Source organism: Ahaetulla prasina, chromosome 1 (assembly GCF_028640845.1).
Source record: "Ahaetulla prasina isolate Xishuangbanna chromosome 1, ASM2864084v1, whole genome shotgun sequence".
Lineage (NCBI taxonomy): Eukaryota > Metazoa > Chordata > Lepidosauria > Squamata > Colubridae > Ahaetulla > Ahaetulla prasina.
In genome coordinates, this window is record NC_080539.1 from 179,275,646 (window position 1) to 179,301,440 (window position 25,795).

Genomic DNA, 25,795 nt, shown 5'->3' on the forward strand with positions numbered 1-25,795 from the left:
CATTCAGACCTACATTCAATCTCATGACAAGTACAGTTTATACCTTTATAATCCAGAATTTGTGTATATGCATTTTAAAAAGACAAAACAAATGGCTAAATTATAGGAGATGGTGCTGCTAGCAACCTATAAATGATTTTTTCTGTCATCTCTATGGATGATGAAATGGGTTTAGTAAAAGAAAAATGCATCTCATCCAGCATTCAGAAAACACATGCATCGTAATATATACCTAGTTGTTCTTGTCATTCCTATTGCAGCTAAGGCTAAAAAAACCCAAAACAAATCTAATTCAATTAATCTTTAACTAAGCATATGGAAAATTTCACCTACTCCCAACTCTGAGTCTGTAAAGAAATTCAGTGAAGACCTTGCTAGTGAATGTTGCTTAATAAAATCAACTCCTTTAAAAACACACACACACACAAAGCAAAAGGATTATCTTCATGCTTTAGATGAACCGTCTGTGTTTCTTCCACACTGCCTGCCACTAAACTCCAGGGATAAAAATGTTACACAACAACTCAATCTGTTTTGTAACTCAGACACCACATTATCATCAGGTCAAGTTACTAGTCAAACAAACACTGGAAAACAGATGGTTCCAACCTGAATAGAAGGCTTCTTTTCACTCCTTGTGCTATAAATAATCAAAAGAAGCAGAGGTCATGTAGATTATGAATGGGGGCTCAATTGTCCTGTATTCATACATGCAGTTTGAATGACAGCAAGGTCATTGTTGGGACCTTTATCTGAGCTATCTACTGTCACTGTATTAACAAGTCTTTGAAGGTGTTTAGTTTCTTTTTAGTAAACTCATCCTGTATTCTACTGAGAAAAACTAGAGAGAAAAAGAAACACCGTTTAACACCAAGGCATCATTTTAAATCCCCCCCTCTCCCTCCCTCCCTCCCTCCCTCTTTCTATATAGGTATAGGTATATAGGAAATATAAGTTTATAAGAAATATATAGATATATATTTCATACTATCTATCTGTGAATTCTGCAGCCTCCAAAAATTCAGGGATAGGAGAATTTGTCAGCCACTTTTGCAGGCAGTTTCTCTTTTTCCAATGTTATGTTCATTTAATTAGATTCTACAGTGATTTCTAAGCTGTTGTTCAATAGAATGTATGTCCGTGTAAATTTTTAGTAAGATTTTTGCCTAATATCTTTTGGTGGTAAGATTTATATTTTCCCAGTACACCGTCAGAATGCACAAGACATCTTATGAATTTTATTTTGCAGCTACAAAGTTCGCAAACCAAGATATGTGTCTAAATACATCTGTATATTTTATTTCCTAATAGGGGAAATAATGAAGTATGGCAGACCAAAATTAGTGGTGTGTGTCTCTGTCTGTGTTTGTGTGTAATTTCCATTTCCCTTTTGTATTCTCTAGAATACCCTCTGCCCCATGCAATATTACTGAAAGTAGCTTGGCAGGAATCCTGTAATGATATAGCAAAATATTAATGCTAAATACCCTCTTACAGTACATTTGCCCATTTGATTCAAACTCCTGGATTTATATAGCAAGTGTTTTGGAAAAATCTTCATATTGAAAATTAAAAGGAAACTCAAGAGAACACAAATGTAAAGAAAGGGAAAGCCATTACAGAAGAAGGGGTGGGAGGAAAGAGCCTACATTGTAAAATAATTGCAAAGAATGTGCTTGTAACAAAATGCATGCTGTTGACAAATATTGTTAAGATGGCCAACTGAGTCAGAAAAACATTTTTATAAGACTATGTCTTCATTCCTAATTCTTTGTACTGTGATGCAGAGAATTTCTATTTCTAAAATCTTAAAATACATGCATTCTGACTGTAACATTTCCTTATTCTCTAGTTTTATCCTTTTTTGCATAATGTTTTAAAGAGATAGATAGATAGATAGCTAGTTAGACAGATAGGCAGAAAGACAGACAGATAATGGTGTGCTGGATTAGTGAGTAGACCAGATTCTAGTCTGGAAGTTGGGATGCGGAGTCAAAAATAATATGTTTGCCAAATCACCATGGACCAGCACGGTGATTATGGTTCATAACCTCTGATGAAAGAGTTTTCATGCCACACACACAGTTCATTAATTTGGGTAGATAATTTTATATATAATTATAATGAGCCGTGGTGGCTTAGTGGTTAGAATGCAGTACTGCAGGCTACTTCTGCTGTCTGCCTGCAATTTGGCAGATCGAATTTCACCAGGTTCAAGGTTGACTCAGCCTTCCATCCTTCCAAGGTGGGTAAACTGAGGACCCAGATTGTTGGGGGCAATACGCTGACTCTATAAACTACTGAGAGAGAGCTGTAAAAGCACTGTGAAGTGGTATATAAGTCTAAGTGCTATTGCTATTGCTATTTGTGGCATAATGGGTAACAGAAGAATATATATGCCAGAACAACAGAAGGCTCCTTAGTAGAATTAAGAAAAGGAAAACACTTAAGGGTATGATATACTTCTGGATATATATGTCCATTGAGTAGGGAAATCCTCAAGAAAGTGAACAAACCTGATATTCTTGAGTTCACAAAATCCTCAGATCAGCTTTTGTTAGATTTAATTCAATATCATCCCCACCCTTATGCAATACGATTCAGAAAATACTAGTATTTATTTTAAAAGAATATATTTCCCATATCATGTGTTTATTTCTTTACAGAAAAAATCAGAAATAATCCAGCAGAATCTTAATGCTCTGACATAAAACAAGCTTTCTAATGACTCAAGTAGTGACACAGAATCTCTTTGATCAGCATTCTTACTTTATAAAATGTCATAAATGCATCACCAAATGCTACATAGGCACAACGGAAGTATTATTGCATGAGATGCAAAGTGTGAGCGTCTGTCTCTTCAAACATAAGAAGTTCAAAGCCAAATGAGAGAGACAGAAGATTCCATCATTAAAAACAATGCCAGAGGCTACATGACATCATAAATATGCCATCTGATGCAACATACTATGGCAAGCTCCTCATTCCTACCTCATATATTGTGTCAGGAATTTATTATATTAAGCCTCACAAAATGTGAAAAAACCATGGAAAGCTGTGAATGCTGCTAGAATAAAAGCTGCTTTTATTTGTTCATGCATAGCATAACAAACTTGTCCTTGATTTCCTTCAATGTTATGAAAATAATTACAAATGTTCCCAAAGAAAGATTCACATACATGCCAATCTACTGTACTTTCCCATCCCTTTCTTTTGTAACAGTAATATCCCGCCCTACAAATGTAGATGGCGCTCAGCCATAATAACGCATGATTCAAATGAAAGGTATGAAATTACTTTTTAAAGATATTTTGATGCTATGAACAATCAGCTACTTGTCCATAATTGCTCTTATGTGTAAAACTACCCCAGTATATATTGGGTAGGTGAAGCCCTCTTCACAGTTGCTATTAATATATAAACACCAAAACTGCTCTAACGATATACACCAAAATCCATATTAAAACATGGTTTTAGAAAGGTATTGAGTTACACATACAGAAAGTAATAATACAGTAAAATCTTAATGTTAAGAAATTAGAACAAGACCAAAGTATTACATTAACTAATATCTTGATGTGAATTGTAGTGGTTCTTTTTTCTTTATGTTACACTCAACTTTGGATGAAAAGTTAATTTTAGGCTTGTAGTAATGATATCCTAAATGGTAATTAATACTGGTAGAAGTTTTAGTTTTTTTTCTTTTTATTTTCAATAGCTTTCTAAATAATAGAATGTTAGTAATTTTAATCATATTATATAAACATTACTCCTTAGAAATCAGTGTTGAAATAATACAATGTATCATGAATTATAGGAGTCCCTGCAGATTTAATCCACTAATCATTGCTGACTACAGGGGGTGGTGCTCATCTCCATTTCCATTTCAAAGCCAACATGACATCACAGAGCTCTGTTACCTTCCCACTGAAATGGTACCTAGTTATCTACTCATGGTTGCATGCTTTCCAACTGCTAGAGTGGCAGGAGGTGAGGCGAGGACAGGAGCTCACCCCGTCGCATGGAGCTCAAGTCTCGAACCTGGGCTGCCAGTTTTCCAGCCAACAAGCCCAGCATCTTAACCACTGAGTCACCGCACCACCCCATCATGAATTATAACATTACAATAAAAGGGAGGGGGATGTAGAGTTGCCTGAACTGACATGGTGAAACTTAGAGATACTGCAACATAAAAATAACTTAAAGGAACTAGGATTATTCCTACTTTATTGAGGCAAAGGAAATGGGTATGGCCAAAGGATGAAAGGAACTATTCACCAGGCATTCTATTCATTCTGTAGATGAATATTTCCTAGAAATGTTATTATGTTACTTTATAAAATCTATTGCTTGATTTTTTTGCAAACGTATGCTTAGTGTATAAAATCAAAACTTTACACAGTAAATGAAATTTTGTTTATTGCTTAAATTCAAAATGTTTTAAATTTTTGTTAGAAATGGAATTAAAAACTAATGAACATGGAACTACACATTATCTCTATTTTCACCTGTTTTAGGACAAGCAAATAAGTAAAAAGTTACTGATGGAAACAGAAGAAGCCATTAACATAAGACTGTGATAAAGAATGTTAAATATCTTTTACCTATTGCAGAAAAAGCTAGATTTCAGAAAAAGGTAGGCTTTAAATACACATTTTGCTATACATCTGGAAATGGAACACTTACTACCAACAATTTCTACATTATTTTATTACTCTTAATAAATCTTTACATTGTATGCTATAGATGACTTCTGTTTTGGGAGGAGCACAATTGGTTTTTTTATTTACTTGTTTTAGAGGGTTTTATTCTTAGATAGTTGTTTCTGAGTCTGTTTGTACTTGTCTGAAGAATGTTCTTACACAGATCACTGTTGGGAAAGTTTGGCTTGTTACTTTGGTAATGGAGCGCTTGAATTTCTAATTTACCATCGTTTTCTCTGTAATGACCATATCTCAGAAACAACCAACAGACTATTCAAACCACATAAGCCATACTAAAGCCTCCAATACATCTTAACAAAACTGCAATGTATACTGTGTTAAGGACCATAATCCTCACTATGTAGAAAAGACAGGCAGAAGTCTAACAAAGCACATCTATGAATACCAACTAGCAGTCAGAAGACACAATGAAAACTCCTTAATCTCACAACACATGGACAGACTTAATCATAGTCTCAACTGGGAAACCGTGAGCATCATAGACTAATCCAAGTCCAAGTTTAGAATTCCATGTTACGTAAAGGCAGGGAAAATCTTCCTCACCTATTTCAACTCAATATGTACAAATGGTAGTCATTTTCTTTGAAAGTAAGAGTTTGTCTTGAGATGCTAAATGGTACTTCTGAATTGATGCTACATAGGTACAACAAAAATGGATGAAAAAATGATTCTTTTGAAAATTCACTGTGGGAAAAATCCTCAGTCTAACATTTGCCATCTGATCTCTAAAATGCTTTCCAATTTTGGAAAATCTGAGATTTGTTTGAAAAATTTGCTAAACTACTCATCCAGATCTGTTTATTGATAACAACCAATATCTGCTTTATTGCAATCAAAATGCTTTCCTAAGAAAAAAACAGTTAGGAAAAGCAACAGATACAAGAGATTGTGTGGATCTTTGAAGCACATTTCACTCAAGTGAAGTTTAGAGTGAAGTGCCCTTTCTCAAAGCAATGTGATCCCAATTTGTTTGCTGTGTCTTTCTTCTGAGGCCTTCTCTAGCATTTTCAATAGCCTTGAGAAAAGTCTACTGTTTTCACATGACTGTATATGATTGCCAATTATTACAAAACAGGCAATATTTCTTCTGAGAACATGCAGTTATGTTGGCATAAGCAACCTCCTTTCATTTATTTATACATATTTCATCTTGTGATGTCAGAAGATACGGAAATTTACATGGAAATGTTGGTTGACAAATGAGTATTTAACTTGCAGAATAAAACAGTAAAGAAATCAGAAAGTTAAAATATATTAAATTGGCTTTTTCTTATTTATATATTAGATTGGTTATCTGTATCTTTCATGTGCCAAGCTCTATTGTTACAATGACTTTATTATTAAAATATAGTATATTGACAAAATATAGTTACCTGGTAAAATGATAACATCTTCATCAGCTGATGGTATACTTTTATTGTAGCCACCCCAGCCCTTTGTCACGTCATTCCAGGATTCAGCAAGGGACCATCTGTAAACAGGAGGAGAAAAAGAAGGAACTGGATCTAGGAAAAAAGAAAGAATTTATTTTTGTATGTTTGCCTGCTTGACTGTCTACTGCAGCTGTGTCAAACTCAAGGCCCGGAGACCGTATCCGGCCCATGGGGTGTTTAGATCTGGCCCACGGGGCTGCCCAGGAAACAGCAAAAGACTGGCCTATGGTGCCTCTGCCAGCAAAAATGGAGCTTGGGAGTACTGCATGCCCCCCCCCCGGCTCTGTTTTTGTGGCACAAGGTTGCAGGAAGCCATTGCAGCTGGAAATGGAGCTCGGGAACCCGTTTTCTCGGGCAGAATGCTTCGGCCACCACAGGCACCCCCAGCACAAGTGTTGTAGAGTGGCCAAACCCACCCTGGCCATGCCCACTCTGGCCCCAGAGATCAAACACAACCATGATGCGGCCCTCAATGAAATCAAGTTCAACACCCCTGGTCTACTGTCTTACTTATCTACTTACCTACCTCAGTAAAGATTTGGCAAACCTCATTAAGATGTTTGGAAACAACATTTATCTTCCTCAAAATGGCAACTAATATTTTAATCATTTGTTTCTAAGTGGATATACACTTCTCAGTAGAGGTTCTCTGAAATTCTACCTTTATGATATGATTGTTGTTCAAGGTAGATTAAATGGATGCCAGGTATTAATTAAGATATAGTGAAATCAAAATTATAGATATAAATTTCCCCATTACTACCCTCCTAACCATTTTTTAGAACAAGAAAAAAAAAGCAAGTAAATAAGAGAGATTATCTTAAAGAGCAAAATATTTAGACTGAGGGTAAATGAGGCTTATATTTTAATTAACAGAGGAGTTAATAAATTAATTGCTTAATTGCAATATTATCTTTTCTTCTGAACTTTCTAAAACACACTTTTATAATATTTTTGTTCATTTTAATCTCTCTGTCTCTATCTATCTACTTGGCTTTCTATTCAGAAGTCCAATGGCAGTTGAATGATAGATAGATAGAAGAAAGAAAGAAAGAAAGAAAGAAAGAAAGAAAGAAAGAAAGAAAGAAAGAAAGAAAGAAAGAAAGAAAGACAAACACTACCCAGTTGCTGGGAAGAGAGAGCAAATACAGGGCATCAAAAGCTAGTCCTTTCATTGACCAGATAATTATTGAAATAAAATTTATTTTCAGCAATGGGCATAGGATGGCTGTGATACAGTCATGTGCATCATTAGCAGACACTAGACATGATTCTTACATAAATTTTCTATACAGAGAAAACACTGACCAAAAACCCAGAAAAATTTAAGGACCCAGAAATACATCCTATGGGTTAGAATGAATAGTGCTCAGTCAAACAAGACTACATTTTTAAACTGAATTTACATACCCAGTACTGATGAAGGGAATATCTCTTCAACTTTAAATGTCACTTGGATTAGGCCTCTCCCTGTAACTAAATTTAGAAAGTTGGTAAGACATAAGAATGCTGTATAAAAGCTGAAAATTGTTCTAACTCCATAAAACAAATTTTCTTCAATTGTGAGGAATCTCATGTTTTGAAATATTCATAATATGTATGTGCATTGTATGAATCCATGCATTTTAAATACAACTTATATAAAAAACTGAAGAGTCAGATGCTCAGCTAAGGAGAAAAAGTGCTAAGAAAGAGCTGTTTGTTATAGGTAATCCCTGGGAAAGGATGGGTTAAGTTTTCCCAGGCATCTCAGGCTGACAATTCTCTCCTTGTGAAACCAAACAAAATTGTTCCTCCATTATTAAAGTTCTTTTTATCATGTTTTATTGTTAATGTGATTCAAAATGTGGTTGAAAAACACTATATAAAATACACAAAACAAAATTTAGGTGTTTAGCTAGACAGATATGCTCTTTTTCAAGATATTCCATTCAATTCTGCTCCTACCTTTTTTCATTTTCCTCCATTCAGACAATCCATATTCTTAAATCAATGAACATTTTAAGGTTTTGCCATTTTTGATTCCCCTCTTCCTTAATCGCCAAAATTTATTTTACTTTTGCAAAACTTTAAGTTTCTACAAGTTCTTTCTTAATTGCACAATTTCAGTTAATAATAATCTGAAATATAACTTGCTGTTAATAAAAGAGTTTATTGATTCTGAAAATTACATTATTGTGCTACACAGAATGTCCAAATGGCATCTTCAAAGTCTTTTCCTGATCTTCTGACCTTGCAAGCACAGAAACCAGGATTGACACCTAGAATGATTGAAGGGACACCCCTTCCAAATGATTTGCACAGTTTTTGTAATTAAGTTCACTATTAAACTGCTTTTGCTATTAGGAAACACTGAGGAATACATATAGCCAGTGTAATGTAGCAGTGAAGGTATTGGATTGGCACCAGGAGCCCCAGATCCAGTTTTAAGTCAAACTTCAAGACCCAAGGTTTCCAAGTGGCTAGTCACTCTCTCTAGCCCACCCTACCTCCCCAGGAAGTTGTCGTGGAGGAAAACATAGGAGGAGGGTTTTTTGCACATACTGTCTTGTATGTGAAGAACTAAAGAACAAATGGGATATAAATCTAAAAAATGCTTACACCTGGATTTTCAAACATATCTGCAAATTAAAAGCACGGTTTTATGATCTGCAATCTGGGACAATAGCATGCTTCTACTTCTTGTAGCACCCTTTGGATGTTTAAACAGTGTGGTCATAGCTCCACTTAGTCATTTTTTCTCAAGCCCAAATGTACCATATTACTCCAATCTCTTCTTATAAAGTTTAATTATAAGTTTTCTTATCATTTTCATTGTCTTTCATTCAGTGGTGGGTTGCTCCCAGTTCTGTCCGGTTCTTGAGAACCGGTAGTAAAAGCGGCGGGAGGTTCCGCCCACCCGCCTGGCTGTCATAAGTTACGATCTGCGCATGCGCAGAAGAACACGTGCACGTACTCCCGTAGAACCCATCCCTGCTTTCAGTGTCTTTGTTTCAGAATTTGACGGGTCAGCTCCTTTGACCCTGGCACATATATCTTCTATGGGATAGAAGCAATTACTCCTATGGACAGTTTTGTAAAACCCTTTTGACATTGTGTATGTCAATAAATAACAAGATTATATACACTTCTCTATATGCTTAAGTTAATTGTTATTGGATAAGAACTTCTTAATATATTTTGCCTGAGTTATCCGTAACTTGGTAGAATATTTTCTAAAAGGCAAATTCACAAAATGATTTCAGTATACAGTGAATGAGATTGGCCACATTATTCTGTATATCAATTTTGGTATTGCTTTTTCTCTTCAGACCTGAGAATTTGTGTGATATTTCCTAGAGCAACTAAGGATAGAAAACCATAAAGCCTCTAAGTTAACGATGAACAGTCCCTGCTGTGTCTCCACAATGTCTTCCTTCACATGCTCAGCTTTCAGAATAACAATGACTTTTTTTAACTGTGAGATTCGGTTTGAAGCAAATGCTGTGTGAATTTCAGAGCCTGCCTGTGAATGATCTGGCATCTGATCTGTATTTATTGACATTAAATTTAGGGTTTAATGCACTCCTGCCACTTTTCAACAATTCACCCTAAAAGGCTTTTAACTGGCTCAAAAGAAGGAGGTCATAAGTAAATTGACCTCGGACAGAATGTACAATTATTAGAGAAGGTTAGGACAAGAGCAGCTGCCGGAGCCCCACTGGCAAAGCAAAGTAGTTCCAAAAGTCTGGTTATTAAGAATAGACTCAGGTTTCCCCTCTCTACTACCTCGACAAGGTCCCTTTGGTTTCCCTAAGAAGAATTATCGCCCTCCCTAGCAGCTGCAATAATTGTGTTCCTATTGTTGCACAGACCTCCTCCTGACCACCCCCTACAAGTGTCCATTGTTGAGACAGAGTCAAGTGATTAGATACTCCGGCGGATACGGTTAGGGCCCAGCTGCCTAACTGCTGACACACGAGCATCGAGGGGTGGGAGGGGGAGGGAGACCCACGGCTGCAAGACGGGACTCTAACATGCCAGACCTTTTACATAAGTCAAACAGAAACAAATGATGCTTTCTGGGTCCTGCTGACGGAGCAACCTCTCCTCCTTTGAAGTGGTGAGGGCTGGTAGGCTTTTACAGCTTTCCCTCTTCAGCCCAAGCAAACATCCTTCTTTTGATATGAGACATGCTCATTATCTCTGCCCCATTTAATGATTTTTGATTGAAAGGTGGCAGCTCAGTTGCCAAGAGGGTAGTTAAAGAGGCTCCACAGAGTCAGACCTACATAAAGGCTTCCCTTATGCAGTGGCCTATATTTGGAATTTCTTAACAGCATGTTCTTGTTCTCTGCCGCAGATAAGGGCTGAGCGTGAAATTCTTAATTAAGCAGTAAATAGTGTATGGGTGTCAGCAGATGCAACCTGTAGCCATGGAGACTGAGTCACATGAACAGGAGAATAGGCACTAAACTAGAAGCTTTAGGCCTGGAAGTGAGTGACAGCTGAAGAATCCTACAAAGCTTGTAAATGGGATTAATTAGCTGACTAATTTTTTCCAAACTATCTCCACAATTTAAAAATAAAGAAAATTTCTGGTTTTATTTTAAAAGATAGTAAAAAGATCAAAACACAGATGGTCCTTTCTTGGGAAGATCTTGGGCCATTAAACTCAGAAGGAACAGAGCTGAGCTGAGAGAGTCCACTTTTTCTTTCAGCAAAGAAAGCACTTCATGGTTCAAACAATGACACACTTTTATTGATAAATGCAGAGACCAAAAATGTAGCTTAGGTGAAATAGCTGTAGAATCTCTGTTTGCAATAACTTCTGTTATTTTTGCAGTTAAGACTCCAAAGTTCTTTCAGGCAAAGAACTATGTAACAAAATCATTTTCTCTCTTGTGCACAGGGGAGAGTCTAAAGCCCACTTCAGACTTCCTTGAGTTAGAAAAAGACGCTTTTATTATGTGATGCTGTTCATATGAAGGAGCTTCACATCACCACTCCAATTTTAGTCATGCCATGTTCTTTTTCAACTAATATTTACTACACTGGTTAAAATTGGCACAAATAACTCCAGGATTCAGTCCTGCAAATAAGTTCCCATGTATAAAACCACTTATTGTTATGCGCTCCCTGTTTCTCCAAGAACTTAGACTTTCTGGAATAGCACAAAGAGATTTTAATTCTGGAGAAAATTTCACCTTCCTGTAGCAGGTGGCAAGCCTAACAATCCAAAAGCAATTTTCAGAGGAAATGACTGAATTCCAAATTGCTTCACAAAGGAAGTTTGTGAAGTAAACTAACTCAATTTAACTCAATCAATTTGAGTAAATTAACTCGATTTGGTTAATGTGTGATGTCCATCACCAATTCCAACATCCACGTACAGTTGTTCCTTCTCAATGAGCATTATTATCAACTACAACCTTAAACATTAAGTTCTTACCTAAATAAGTTAACTTGTTCATTTTCTTGTTGAAAAACCAGTCACAACCCTTGTGATGTCTATGGGAAGGAACAGCCTGGAGTAGCGACCCTTGCCTTCTTCCACAAAGCACTGTAACTTGACTGTGGGCTGGCAATCCTTCATGCTCCAATAATAGGTAATTGCCAACAGCAAAATTATCAAACGTAGCTACATACTATGGAGTAGAACACAAGAAACATGCAAACATTTATATTTCCTTTCTGAAATATATCTGGACTGCAATAAGGTACACTAATGATTGTGTAAGAGAGAAGGAAGAAGAGACACAGCAATTTTTCAGCAGACTCATAAATATCGAAGTTTCACCTCTGCCCCTCCCCTAATTTATGAATAATGATCTTTAGATTTGACTATTTACGGTATTTGCTACTGAGAAATGAATAATCATTTCAAGAGCATGGCCTTGCCAATAAAAGCCACATATAATGCAGAGTTACCCAGTGTGTTCCATGCTATCTTATAGCTCCGAAATTGTCTTTCCCATTATAAAATATTCATTTTGACCTGTGAATGACCCATATCACACACAGACACTATGTATCCTATCCTCTATACCTAATCCTTCCATTAGATTAAAATGAAATTGTATGATATTTTGGCTTCAAAATTCTTTTTTCTGTTTCCTATATCAAATGCGATACTGTAACAGTTGATGAATTAAACAAACCTTTATTACCTGCAAATTTCTTTGAAACGGAGGACTGCTGAATGACAAAGTATAAATTTCTTGATCCAAAAGAAGACTCATCCAGCCATTGGCATTCAATAAAGTGTCAGACACGTAATTGACAGTGATCACCTTATTGTGACTATTAGTTACAGTTAAATTAGATGAAAAAATTGGGGATTTTCTGGAAAAAAAAATCAAATTTATTTTCTAAATAATATTCACTTTGATATTTACTGTTGCTATGTTGATGCAGCATGTCAGCCCACCGTTGCACTTCAAATACAGTATTTAGGCATGGATCAGCAAGCTCAGATAGTATAGAATGGCAACATATCCCATTTCCCCAAATTTAAGTCCCATAAATTTTTTTTCAAGTAGACAACTTACTTGACAACTCAGATTTGCTCAAGTGAATCCTTAATCAAGAATACCAGGCAAACTCCTTGGTATTCAACTTTTTTATTTGGGGAATTACAAACTCCTTGCAGTTGGAAATAAAGGTAAATCCATCATTCCCAGTTTTACTCATTTTCTTAGTTTTCCTCCAATTTTTGTGCCTTTTTGCATAACAAGAAACCACAGAATTTCTGTGTAGATTTTCTAGGACTCCTCTTGCTGAATTCATTTGCAACAAATAATAACACAATAACAACATGTCCATATATTTTCAAGTTGCTTACCAAAGTCCCAAAAAAAATGCAAATTTTGATAAACAACATTTAGACCCAAACTGGATAAATGTATTAAAATCGGAATAAAATAATTTCACTTCCATCCCTGTTGTTCCAAAATAACGGAGGATAACATGGATAGGCAGAAGAAGACACCACTTGAAAGGCAACAAATAGTTTTGATTCCTCAAAATGTCCAGGTAAATCATGAGCTGACTATTATATTGTCTTTCCAAACAATGCTTTCACTTCATACTGTCAAGCTAGACCCAAAATAGAACTACTATATTGCTAGCATAATTGAGCGTTCCTACAACCATAATTAGCACCATTTTAATTTGCTCTAAATAGCCAGTGATTTTCACTGTGCCCTAAATAGCCACCAATCTACCTCTCTTTAATGTTAATGGAGCAGAGGAGGGCATGAGCATTTTTAATTCGGAGGAGCTGAGGGAGCCTGCATGGATCATTAACGGGAAAGTGTTTCATTACCAAAGGAGGAGGCAGCTCCCTAAGATCTGTTCTTCTCTTTCTGAAGAAGAAACCAGGAGGAGGTAACCACAGTGGTAATGTGAAATTAACCCTTGGCTCAAACTGCCAGGAGCCTTTCCAAAGGGTTAAAAAGAAGAGAAAACCCTGGATGACTGATAGGCAGTTTTTATATCCAGAGAAGTTTCAATTAAGAAGCAATTTGCTACAGAAATCTGGCATGACTAGTAGATAGAACTTTACAGTCTGCGTTACAATTTACCATCATGGTTCTTTAAGCTGTTATGTAATTTAGCTCAAGTGTAGTGTGCAGAACTGTTGAACATAAATGGCTCACAAAGGGTTTGCTAAACCAATCAACAACTATGAGTAGAATAAATATTAAGTCTCCTGTTTATGTTTACCATTAGCTTACTTATCCTAAGGGGGTTCCCCCCTCCCTTCCCCCCTTTGTATTATGGCAAACACGGCGTTTAGCTCTAAATGCTTTCTGTTTGTTACCTTTGTGAAATAATCTGCTACAATGACATAACTCAAGAAAATAAAGCAACAATGAAATTGGTTTAGGATGAGGCCGGTGATACATGCATCAATACTGCAATGTATTCTTTCAGAAATAGAAATTTAATAGTATACTAGAAACCCACGAGCGTCCAAGTTGCATTTTGCTTAAGGCCTTTCCCAATTGATGATTTGAAGTACTATTCTCTCATCCTTGAGTTGTCAACACACATACCAGCATGAAACAATAGTCCCATTGCCAATCCCTGCTCTGTCTCTTTTATCTCTGTTCCCAAACACTACAGTCACCCAAATTCCCCTCAGGATAATGACTGACAGATTTTCACACATTGAGACTATACATGGACTATTATAGAATAAGAGGAGAAGGTGTAGTTTAACACCTGTCCACTAAGAAAAAAGTAAGCTTATCTTATTTACACACTGGGGATAAGTTGAACATAAGGTTATGGAGGGAAGGCAGAAAAAATATGTGGTCAGGGCATACTTGTTCTGAGGTTTTGTGCAAATACCGAAAGCATGACCGCATGCTGTTATCCCAAAAATTTAAAATTAAATCCAATAGTTTATTCAAGGACGTTTATGTATTTACCCAAGTTTTAAAACCTATGTAAAGCTCAGTGGCTAAGACCCTGAGCTTGTCAATTAAAAGGTTGGCAGTTCAGTGGTTTGAATCCCTAGTGCCGCCTAATGCGGTGAGCTCCCATTACTTGTCCCAGCTTCTGCCATCCTAGCAGTTCAAAAGCATGTAAAAATGCAAGTAGAAAAATAGGGGCCACCTTTGGGGGGAAGGTATCAGCGTTCCGTGCGCTTTTGGCATTTAGCCATGCCAGCCACATGACCATGAAGTCGTCTTCGGACAGTGCTGGCTCTTCAGCTTTCAAACGGAGCTGAGCACCGCCCCTAGAGTTGGGAACGACTAGCACATGTGTGTGAGGAGAACCTTTACCTTTTAAAAGGTCCAGGGCTGACTTCTGAGGGTCTGTTTACTAAACTTTTCTGATTTTAGGGCATGGCTTAGATTAGAACCTTCATCTCTGCTTTCAAGCAGCTAACATCAATAGATCTATATCCTTAACATAATGTATTTTTAATTAAAAAATACATTTTTCCTGCATTTACACTGTATGCAACTGCTGGATGTGCCTGTCCCATTCATGTTTTATTCCTCACAATGAAATGACTTTTGTGGTACTGGGTGTTTTTAACACATTGTTTTCTCAAGAATTGCCTAAGACAGAAACTTATTTTTGCAATCTATTATCTTGCTAAAGTGTGACTTCCTAAATTTTATACAATTATACATGAGGGGGGGGGAAGCAAAAGCTTACAGGCCAATAGACATACGATGAAAAGTAACATTTGCAAAACAGCAACTGGCATTGACAGCTTGACTGGCATTGACAATTGTCCTACAGGAATCTGGAAGAATATCCAGAGAAGGAAGGATCTGACTTCCTGGTTGTCCAGTGAAAGAGCCGTCTAGATCTTTGAGGATGGCACAATGAGGGAATGGAAATGATAGCCAGTTTGGGGCATTGAGGAACAGGACTTGTTCTGTTCTGACAGTAAAGCCTCCTGAAAAAGAAGAGGAACATACTGTATTAGAGGGCAATTAAGGGAATCTAGAAAATCTCATCCAATGAAAACCGAGAATTCAAAAATTTAGAATACAATGTTGATGTTGTTGATCAAATCAGCAGAAATTTTCTTGGCAACGTTTTCTTCTTGCTACAGTATGTCTCAGAGAGTGCAACTGAGATTCACCATTGTAAATTTCGATTATGATTATATATTATGATTATACTGTTTGATTTTAATGGATGTAAAATGCAAAAAGTTAAACATCAAATAGGAATAAGGATTTGTACTTCTTTAAATTAAACAAAACAAACAGAATCTTGTAGCACCATCAAACAAATCTTCCATTAGTAATGCATTTCCACAGTCTTTTGCACAATGTTTCTAACTATTGACTCTTTTCATACATCTCCATTAGCTAAAATATGTGAACAATTTTTAGAATGCATATTTTAGCCAAGAAATTGTTAAGCAAGGGGAACACTGCTAGGATTGGAGAAAAGACAGTAATGTTTTTTTCTAGTCTCAATGGCAGGCATCTCATATATGCAGGTATTTGGATCTAGTCACTAGTCACTAGTCACTGGTTATTCCTGACTCCATATAGATCTTAAAAACAGTAATGCATGGTTGCTATTATTAATATTACTATTTTAGCTTTGATGTTTGCTTCCAAGAAGGAGTCTTTTTTCCCACCCCAGTTCCAAACTATTTTTATTATTATTTAAATACAATTCACTTGGAAAGACTAACAATTGCCATGAGCATGAACAGTGAAAATTAGGCTTATGTGAGGCAGCTGAACAGTACCTTGACAAGGAGCTTTGTGTTCCTAGCACCATTCATCCCCCTGGACTGTTTGCGCTTCTGGTGCTTCCTCTGGCCAGGAGAGTTTTCTGAGCATGCCTCAAAATCAACATGAAAGCAGCATTTTCTTCTTTAGAAGTGAAGGATTGCATTGCTTCACAAAACATCTTCAAAGGGGTGCTTTGCTCAAAGCCTTGTTGAAGCAAAGCATCTCTCCCAAGATTTGCTTAGCCAGAATGGAAGCCAGCTAAGGAGAGAGCTTTTTAATAATGGGAAACGATGGGTTCCTAAACCACACTGCAACTATATTCGGTTGTCTTCAAGCACAAAGGTGGGACCCAACAGGAGATGGCAAAATATTATAATTCCAGATATAATGGATTGCATTTCAAAGATGTGCAATTTAGCCAATTTTTAGAAAATTGCATATTCTGTTAATCAGAAAATGTCATACTACCTCTGCCTTTTGAAAAAGTTATTTGAAAAGCTGGGTGAATTTAGTTTTCCTCTTTAAAGACTTACAAAATCAGATTGCTCAAGTTGAAATTACAAATTCTTTGTTGTTATTTTCTTTATGTGATATTCAATGTGTAATTTTTTTCCTTTCTCTTTTGTGATTGTTCATTTTTATTTTATGTATGTTTGTTTGAAAATGTATGCATGTACATACATGTATGTATATATGTGTATACATATATGACAAATGACTCTGGGACCTATATTTTAGAACAGGGGTATGAAATGCGATTTCTTTGATGGCCGCATCAGGGTTGTGTTGTGACCTCGGGGGCCAGGGTGGGTGTGGCTAGGGTGGGCATGGTCATCTTGATGTCAGTCATTGGGGCTCCGTTTTCAGCCACAGCAGCCCTCCCGGGCTCTGTCTTCAGCTGTCATGACCTCCTGCAACCCTCTGCCAGTGAAAACAGTGAAAACAGAGCTCAGGGAGGCTGCACACAGCCCTCCCGGGCTCCATTTTGGGCCACAATGGCCTTCTGCAGCCCTCTGCCAACAAAAAATGGAGCTCATGAGGGGGCCGGCTGTGGGGGCCGGTCCTTCACTGTTTCCAGGGCAGATTTAACACACACACACACACACACGGCCTTGAGTTTGACACCCCTATCTGCATATATTATATGCAGTCAGAACACAAGTATTGAATATAAAATGGAGTCCTTTTAGCATAAAAAATGGAAATGAGAACCATGTATATAGATATGATTGGGGCAAATTGCAATGATGATAAGGATATATGAGTTGAATTTCTGCTTTTTTTTTTTTTTTTAACAGAATACCAGAATTGGAAGGGACCTTGGAGGATTTCTAGTCCAATCCTCTGCTCAAGCATGAAACCCTATACCAGTTTCTATTTTCTTTTATTTTTTGCATTGCAATATGTTCTTATGGCTAAACAATAAAGAGCTTTTCTCTTGTTGTTATTATTGTTGGTGTTGTAATTCGAGATTCTGGTGGTACAGTGGTTAAAATGTAGTATTACAGGCAAACTCTTCCCACAACCTAGAGTTCACTCTTGATAGGGTTCAAGGTTTACTCAGCCTCCCATCCTTCCAAGGTCAGTAAAATGAGGACCCAGATTGTTGGGGACAATATGCAAATAAAGCTTTGATATTATAAACTGCCCAAAGAGTGCTGTAAAGTGCTTTGGGGTGGTATATAAACCTAATAGCTATTGCTATTGCTATTCTTTGAGAACTGCAATATAAGCCTATATCCTTTTTTATTAAAATGAATCAGGTTGGTAGTGATGTGCATGCTTGGCTTTAAAGCAAAGGAAAACTTACATATGTTTACTGTATAATAAGCATTTTCGGGTTTAAAAGCTCTTATCCAAAGTATTACACTTTGAATTTCTATTTTTATTTAGCCAATCTATTAGCTCAACTTCCTCTTGTGGCTCTCTGGATATAGAAGGTGAATTTATGCAGTGTGGGGCTTCCTCTATCCACTATGGCTCTCTACATGATAAAATTACAGACTTCATTCATGTGAAGAGCATCCATTGATAAAATAGGCTCTCAGCGGTAAAATCTACTTACCTTCCCTACCGGTTTGGAAGTGCATGCTCTGCGTGCGCATGTCTGTGTCATGTGCAATTTTGGATCCTCTGCATGTGCGCAAAGCCTTCTGCACATGTGCAGAGGATAAAAAACAGATTACTTCCTGGGACGTAACATCTGGGAAGATGGGCAGAGCCTCATGCTGCTGCCGCTACCGGTTCTCCGAACCACCCGCCGTCCCCACTACCGATTCGGCTGAACTGGGCTGAACTGGTAGCATTTCACCCCAGAGGCTCTTCATTGTAGACCTTCACCTTCTACATATGGAAAACAGAGTCTGCATGCTTGTCCTCAAGTGATATCAACTCCATGGTCTCTTTTGTTACCATATTCTAGCAAACGTAGCTGTCCTGTTTGAAAAAGATGCATTGCCTTTGGATATGTATATATGTAAATTGTTTGTTTCTTTTCTATAAACTGATTTGAGCAAAAATATTTGTAGAAAATCCTCTTTAGTGCTCTTCACACTCATTTCTCATCACAACCATGTTCAGTACCGAAAATCTAACTTACCCTGACCTTGGTAACAGCCAGAACAGGTAGTAATTGCAGTGCAGTTGTGACTGTCAAAGTTCATAAAGGTTGCACGTGAAATCAATAGTTCATGCTTTTGAGGAGTTTTCAGCCCTGTCAACATACAGCTTCTATCCTGCTACAAGAATGTAGACATTGGCATTATGTTTAAAAAGAACAGTTGTGTAAAATTAAGTTATGCATTAGCATGAATTCATATGATAATGCTGTTTATGCTTAAACTAGTTTAAGACAGTTGTCTTAATCCATCAAGCTCAGTATAGATACTTTTAGATCCTGCCTTTTTCATGCAGAAATTGGGACATGGGTAGAAGAGTGAAGACTGCATTTAGTACAGCACCACCAAGTCCAAGTTTGCTCTGGAAACTGCATACATAAATATCATAATAATCTACATTTGTTAATAACTTGGAGATCTTCTATGGATGTTCTAGTAATCTCATTATTTATTCATTCATTCACTTATCAAATTTATATGCTGCTCATAATCTCAATTACTTTTGTCCATCCACTGCATCTGTTATATTCCCATTCTTCTACTTCCCTCAAACTCACCATCATTTCTTTCGGTTCACACAAACTCATATTACATGGCCCTATTCATTCTTCCCTGCTAAGTACTTTTTATTTATTTTTTTGCTTATGTTATTTATTTATTTATTATTAAATTTGTACCCAATCAACTCCTAACACTTCTGTGTAGTTCACCAATAGAGTTACAATCAGAAACAAAAATAAGAAGTAAAAGCAAAACGACAGAATCTGGACAAGGTTAGAAAAAAGAACTGATGCAGTCTTCATTCACCTTTGATAAAGGCCTGGGAGAAGAGTTAAGACTTTGTAACTGTTCTAAATAACAACCAAGTGAGGGACTTCCTGATTTCAGGGAGAACCTCACTCTAGAGGGCAGACGCTGCTAAGAGAAAGTAGGTTTCTAGATGGCACTGTTTAATTGAAGGGACCCAGAGTGTGACAATCCTGTCAGACAAAATGGTTAGATACTGTGAGAATTGGGCAATTGGAAAGTTGCCCAAAAAACCAGGCCTTATAACATGAATGGTTTTATAGGTAACTGCCAAAATTTGAATCATACCCAGAAGCAAACTGACAACCAGTGCAGTTCTTGGAGCAAAAGTATTATATGGACATACCAAAGTATGCCCATCACTGCTCATTCTGCTATATTCTGGATCAGTTGAAGCTTCTAGGTGTTCTTCAAGGAGAGTCCCATGTACAACACATTGCAGTAGTCAAGCTGTGGTGATCAGAGTGCAACTGTGTAAAGCACCTCCTGATCAAGAGCCTGTTCTCTGGCCTCTGTTTATCCATGATATATGTTTTGTGTTTTTAAAGCTCTCCATGTTTTGTCACAGCTTATCTTTGGGATGGTCAGACAATAAAAGAGGTAGAAAAATCAAAAGTTACTTAAAAAAAAAAAGATCTCTAGAAATTACAATGACTTTTAAATTGCTAATAGCTATTTAGCCCAAGTATACACATGCCTCACATTTAAATTCCACCTATTTTTCCAGTTAATTTGCAGTGGCTGCTGTATCAATGCAAAAAGTAGGATTTTAAAATAAATAAATAATAATTGGTTAAAAGCATATTTTAAACATAAAAGGGTTGGCTGAATGGAAGGCTAAGCTTTCTTGTTAAATTAATGTCATAAAGTTTTAATTGATGTTAAAGAGACATCATTATTAAAGGCTAGAATTACATAAATTAATATGTAAATTATGACAAGAAGATTCTTTATCATGAGATAATCAAAGATAATCAGCCCCCTGGGGTGCTGTAAGGAACAAGGCACAGCTGAGCGCCTCAAAATCTTTTAACAAGTAATAGGGGAGAACTCAGTATCCCGAGACAGCAAAACCAAAGAAAATATTTCATCAGTGCTATAAAAGTTAGCTGCATTCTAATCTACCTTTAGTGTCTCATATTCCTCTGGTTCTGTCTTCGTTCTTCACACTTAACAGCAATCAAAATTTAGTCTCTCTTATTCTTAACACTAAAATCTATTTCAAGATTCAATTTTACATCCATTAAACTCATTTTAAGTTCCACTTCCCCAACCTTCACCTATGCAAAACAATCTTACCTCCCTTGCCTTGCGATATATTTTGGTATGCTGAAATTCCTGGACTATATAGAAAATTAGTTTGAAGACATCTTGGCACGTGGAATCTTACAATTCCAAGAGAAATATGTTTGCCTCTAAATTTCCATATTCTGGGGTATTTCCAGCATATCATTGCCAAGGCAGCATAGTTTAATAAAAATAGAAGATGGGGTGACAAATGGAGGAGGCAAGAGTAACACTATACAAAAAAAAATTGTCCTGTTTTTTTCATTATTTTGATGAAATACAAGTTGGTTTTTTAAAAAATTTCCTTTAAAGTAGAGCTTCCGCTGAGGCTATGATGAACTAGATGTCCTCAAAGGAGTGGAAACAGCAACTCAAAGATAGAGCCCAGAGGGCCAATGCTGGATACTGAAATCTCTCTGGATAAAAGAGAGATTGCAAAATAGCCCACTTGTTTTCTGGACAGTGGCTCCTCATAAGTAAATGGCCGGAACACACATTTTTGCAGTTTTGTTGCAAGTTGAACAGCTGGGAGGCATGGAATGCCATCTATGCTCATAGCCACAATGTAGGAGTTCCCCAACTTCTGGTCTCTGGACTGGACCCAGTCCGCGGCATGACAGAAACCATGCCATGCAAACAAGCGAAGGCCCATCCATGGGATGCAGGCAGCACATGAAACCATGCCCCATCCAGTCTGCGGAAAAACCTTTCTTCACAGAACCAGTCCCTAGTGCCCAAAAGGTTGGGGGATGCTGGCCTATAAGGACAATAAGCCCAGTAGTCATTTATGGAGATTCTCATCCAGGTTATGGTTGTCCCAAAGGTGCTTTTTTCAAAATGCAATTGGACTTTCTTTCTTTTTCCTTGAAGTTGTTTTGCTTTGCATCCAAGAAGCTTCTTAAATTCTGAATGGTGGAGAATGGAAGGATTTATATTCCTCACAGTCATCTGGTCATTCGCACTCTTTTTGAAAAAGCACCTTTGGGACAAGCCCAGTAGACCTGATTTCTTATTTATCTTTGGATTTAACTATTTTACTGATTAAGAGAGATTCTCTTCTGCAGCAGGATAAGATTCTTTTTCCCCCTGTATTATAAAGCTAAAAAGAATTTTTAAACAGTTTAAGAATACAGACTACCTGGCCAAAAGCTTATCAAAGAGATGATTTAAGAAATTTTAAACGGACAAAGGAGACTATTGTTTTTAAGAGATTATTTTTCAATGAAAGTGCATTGGAATGAACTGTAATTAACTTAGACAAGTGAATTCAATCTCTGCAGGAATTATTTTTTCTTATTAAAAACTGCAGACAATTGGTAAATTTTACCCAAAAAAAGATAACAGTAAGATTGTTTGCCTGACTATAAATATGGAGATGCAGATATGAAGTTTGAGAGGAAAGGATAACTTTGCCTTTTCTCTTGTTGGAAATATTTTCAATTTAGGATTACAATATAATGGCAAGAACCTGAAAGGTGGCATGCATGGAGAGAAGAGGGGTTTGTGTGTTAGAATAGTCTGTAGAAAGAGGAACATAATATTTGCTTCAGAAAACATTTCAGTCAGGGGTCCCCAATCCTGGGGTCGTAGCCTATTTGGAATTGGGCAGCACAAGTGGAAAAAGTGGAAAACTAAATTTCAGCAATTTAGAATCTCTTTATACTAAGTGGACCGCCTTTGAAAAAAAAAAGGATAAACGTTTCATAAAGATGAAAAAGGAGGTGAAATAAGAAGTCTGGAGATATAAATCAAATTAATGATAAAATGGAAATTCTGGTGATTAAGGCAAAAGTTACAGACAGAGAATTCTTTGCATCAGTTTTTGTCAACAGTGATGGCACTCATCCCACATTTCCTAATTGTACAAGCAATGTGCATGACAACTTAACTAATGTTGATTTTACAGAAGAAAATGTTGGTAAAGCTCTAAGTAAATTGAAGCCATCTCTATCCATTGGACCTGATGGACTTTGTGCTTACTTTTTAAAAAAAACTCTCTAGTAATCTAGCAGAACCCCTAAGTATAATCTTTAATATAGCTTTTACTACCAGTTCCCTTCCCAGTCTCTGGTCACTAGCCACAGTCATTCCAGTTTTCAAAAAAGGCGACCCCAGCTTAGTTGATAATTATAGACCAATCTCCCTATGTTCCGTCGCCTGCAAGGTTATGGAATCCATCATCAACCAATCCATTACCTTACACTTAGAAATACACAACCTTCTCTCAAATAAACAATTTGGCTTCAGGAAAAAATTATCTTGCAATTTACAACTTCTGCACTGTAAAACCTGTGGACTACAAATCTTGACCTAGGTAAATTAATAGATGCAATATACATAGACTTCTGTAAAGCTTTTGACTCAGTAGTACATGATAAACTTCTCCTAAAATTAAAATCCTATGGCATTTCAGGACCCTTACACAACTGGATATCTGCTTTTCTGTCAAACAGACAACAAATAGTTAAAATTGGTAATGCTCTATCAAATCCTGTTCCTGTCAAGAGTGGTGTTCCTCAAGGCAGCGTTCTTGGACCTACTCTCTTTATAATATACATAAATGATCTTTGTAATCATATCTCAAGTAACTGTGTTCTCTTTGCTGATGATGTCAAACTTTTCAACACCACTGACAATACATCCACAATTCAAAAGGACCTTGATCATCTAACTGCTTGGTCTAAAATTTGGCAACTACAAATCTCAACCAGTAAATGCTCAGTCTTGCATATTGGAAGAAAGAACCCAATCACAAAGTACATGCTTGAGGGACATTGCCTGCAGATGACCCCACTCTGTCAAAGACCTTGGAGTTTTTATATCTAACGATTTAAGTTCCAAAGCCCACTGCAACTATATAGCTAAGAAGGCTCTAAGAGTTGTTAACTTAATTTTACGTAGCTTCTTTTCAAAAAACACCACGCTACTGACCAGAGCATATAAAACATTTGTTAGGCCAATTCTTGATTACTGCTCTCCTGTCTGGAACCCATACCATATATCTGACATCAACACAGTTGAGCGTGTCCAAAGGTATTTTACGAGAAGAATTCTCCACTCCTCCGAAACTAATAAAATACCTTATTCCACCAGACTTGATATCTTGGGTCTAGAAAACTTGGAACTTCGTCGCCTTCGTCAAGATCTGGGTTTAGCATATAAAATCATCCGTTGTAATGTCCTTCCTGTCAATGACTTTTTTAGTTTCAATAACAATATCACAAGAGCTACTAACAGATTTAAACTCAATGTCAACCGCTCCAGTTTAGATTGCAGAAAACACGATTTCTGTAACAGAATTGTATATACTTGGAATGCATTACCTGACTCTGTGGTTTCTTCTCATAACCCCAAAGGCTTTACTCAAAAACTGTCCACGGTTGACCTCACCACTTTCCTAAGAGGACTCTAAGGGGCGTGCATAAGAGCACAAACGTGCCTACCGTTCCTGTCCTACTGTTTCTTCCCCTATGTATATATATGTTTTTAGTACCTCGTTTCTCCTCATATATACGTTCATATATTATATAACCCTTTATGCAACGCTTTATATATATATTGTTATATTGTTATGACAAATAAAATAAATAAATAAATAAATAAGAATTGGAAAGAGTACTAGACATTCCAATTTGGCTCTACTGGAATTAAAAGAGAAAGAATTCAGTCTGAGATTCAAAATTATTCCAGAGATTTCTGATGAAGATATTAAAGAGAAGATTATAAAGCTTTTGGGAAACTTTTTAAATTGCAGAGAGAAGGATACTGAGGAAGAAATAGATAAAGTTTATAGAATAAAGTCAAGATCTGCAAAAGAAGAAATGTTTCAAGGACTGTTTTGGTCCATTTTGTGAGGAAAAAGACTACATGTTTAGACTGTTCTAAACTTTTGGTTTTATCATGAATTACAAAAATTTAAGATAGAATATAGATAAAACAAATTATTTTAAATGATTTAAATGATTTTTTAAAATCATTATTTGCAAAAAAAATTACTTATTTTAGAAAAACGGATACAAAATTTTGGTTTATAAAATGTTGGGTAAAAAAATTACTTTAGTTGGAACAAAAAACAGAAAAATATTTTTTTGTATATAATTTTTTGTATATAAAATCATCAACTAAAACCAGAACTTGTATTGATTGATGATCATGGTAGATTTGTTTATTTATTTATTTATTTTTCAAATTTTTATACCCCCTTCTCCGAAGACTCAGGAAATACAGCAAATACAGCAAATAAAACACAATAATCCAAAAATTTTAAAATACAAAATCCGGTTTAAAAATCTAATTCAATCGCTGTATGTTAAAAATATTAAGTAAGAAAATTACAAAAATAAAATAAAACCCCTATTTAAAAGCCCACTAAAAACCCACAATATTAAAATCAATCAGGCCAGCCCCGTTTGGTGAAAAAAGAAGGTCTTGAGCTCGCGCGTAAAGGTCCGAAGATCAGGGAGAAGACGGAGTCCCACTGGCAGATCGTTCCACAAGGCCAGAGCCCCCTGGGGGCTGCCAGCTGAAATTGGTTGGCCGATGGCACCCTAAGGAGGCCCTCCCTGTGAGAGCGGACTGGACGCACTGGACGATGGGAGGAGGTTGTGGTGGAGGTTAATTTACATGGAACTGAGACTATTATATTGGGAATTTATGCCACAAATGAGGATTCTGTAAATGTATTAAAATAATAAAAATAGGTTATAAATAAATAAAGTGATATT

The 25,795-nt window shown here is 36.6% G+C and overlaps 1 protein-coding gene across 1 annotated transcript in view; it reads right to left on the minus strand.

The window, feature by feature from the left end:
• The window catches only part of PKHD1 (PKHD1 ciliary IPT domain containing fibrocystin/polyductin), a 292,871-nt gene that overhangs the window by 113,486 nt on the left and 153,590 nt on the right, over positions 1 to 25,795 (minus strand). The window contains 6 exon segments of the mRNA XM_058181645.1: positions 6,098 to 6,223; positions 7,568 to 7,633; positions 11,589 to 11,784; positions 12,307 to 12,481; positions 15,314 to 15,560; positions 18,959 to 19,094. Coding sequence (XP_058037628.1) covers positions 6,098 to 6,223; positions 7,568 to 7,633; positions 11,589 to 11,784; positions 12,307 to 12,481; positions 15,314 to 15,560; positions 18,959 to 19,094 — 946 coding nt within the window.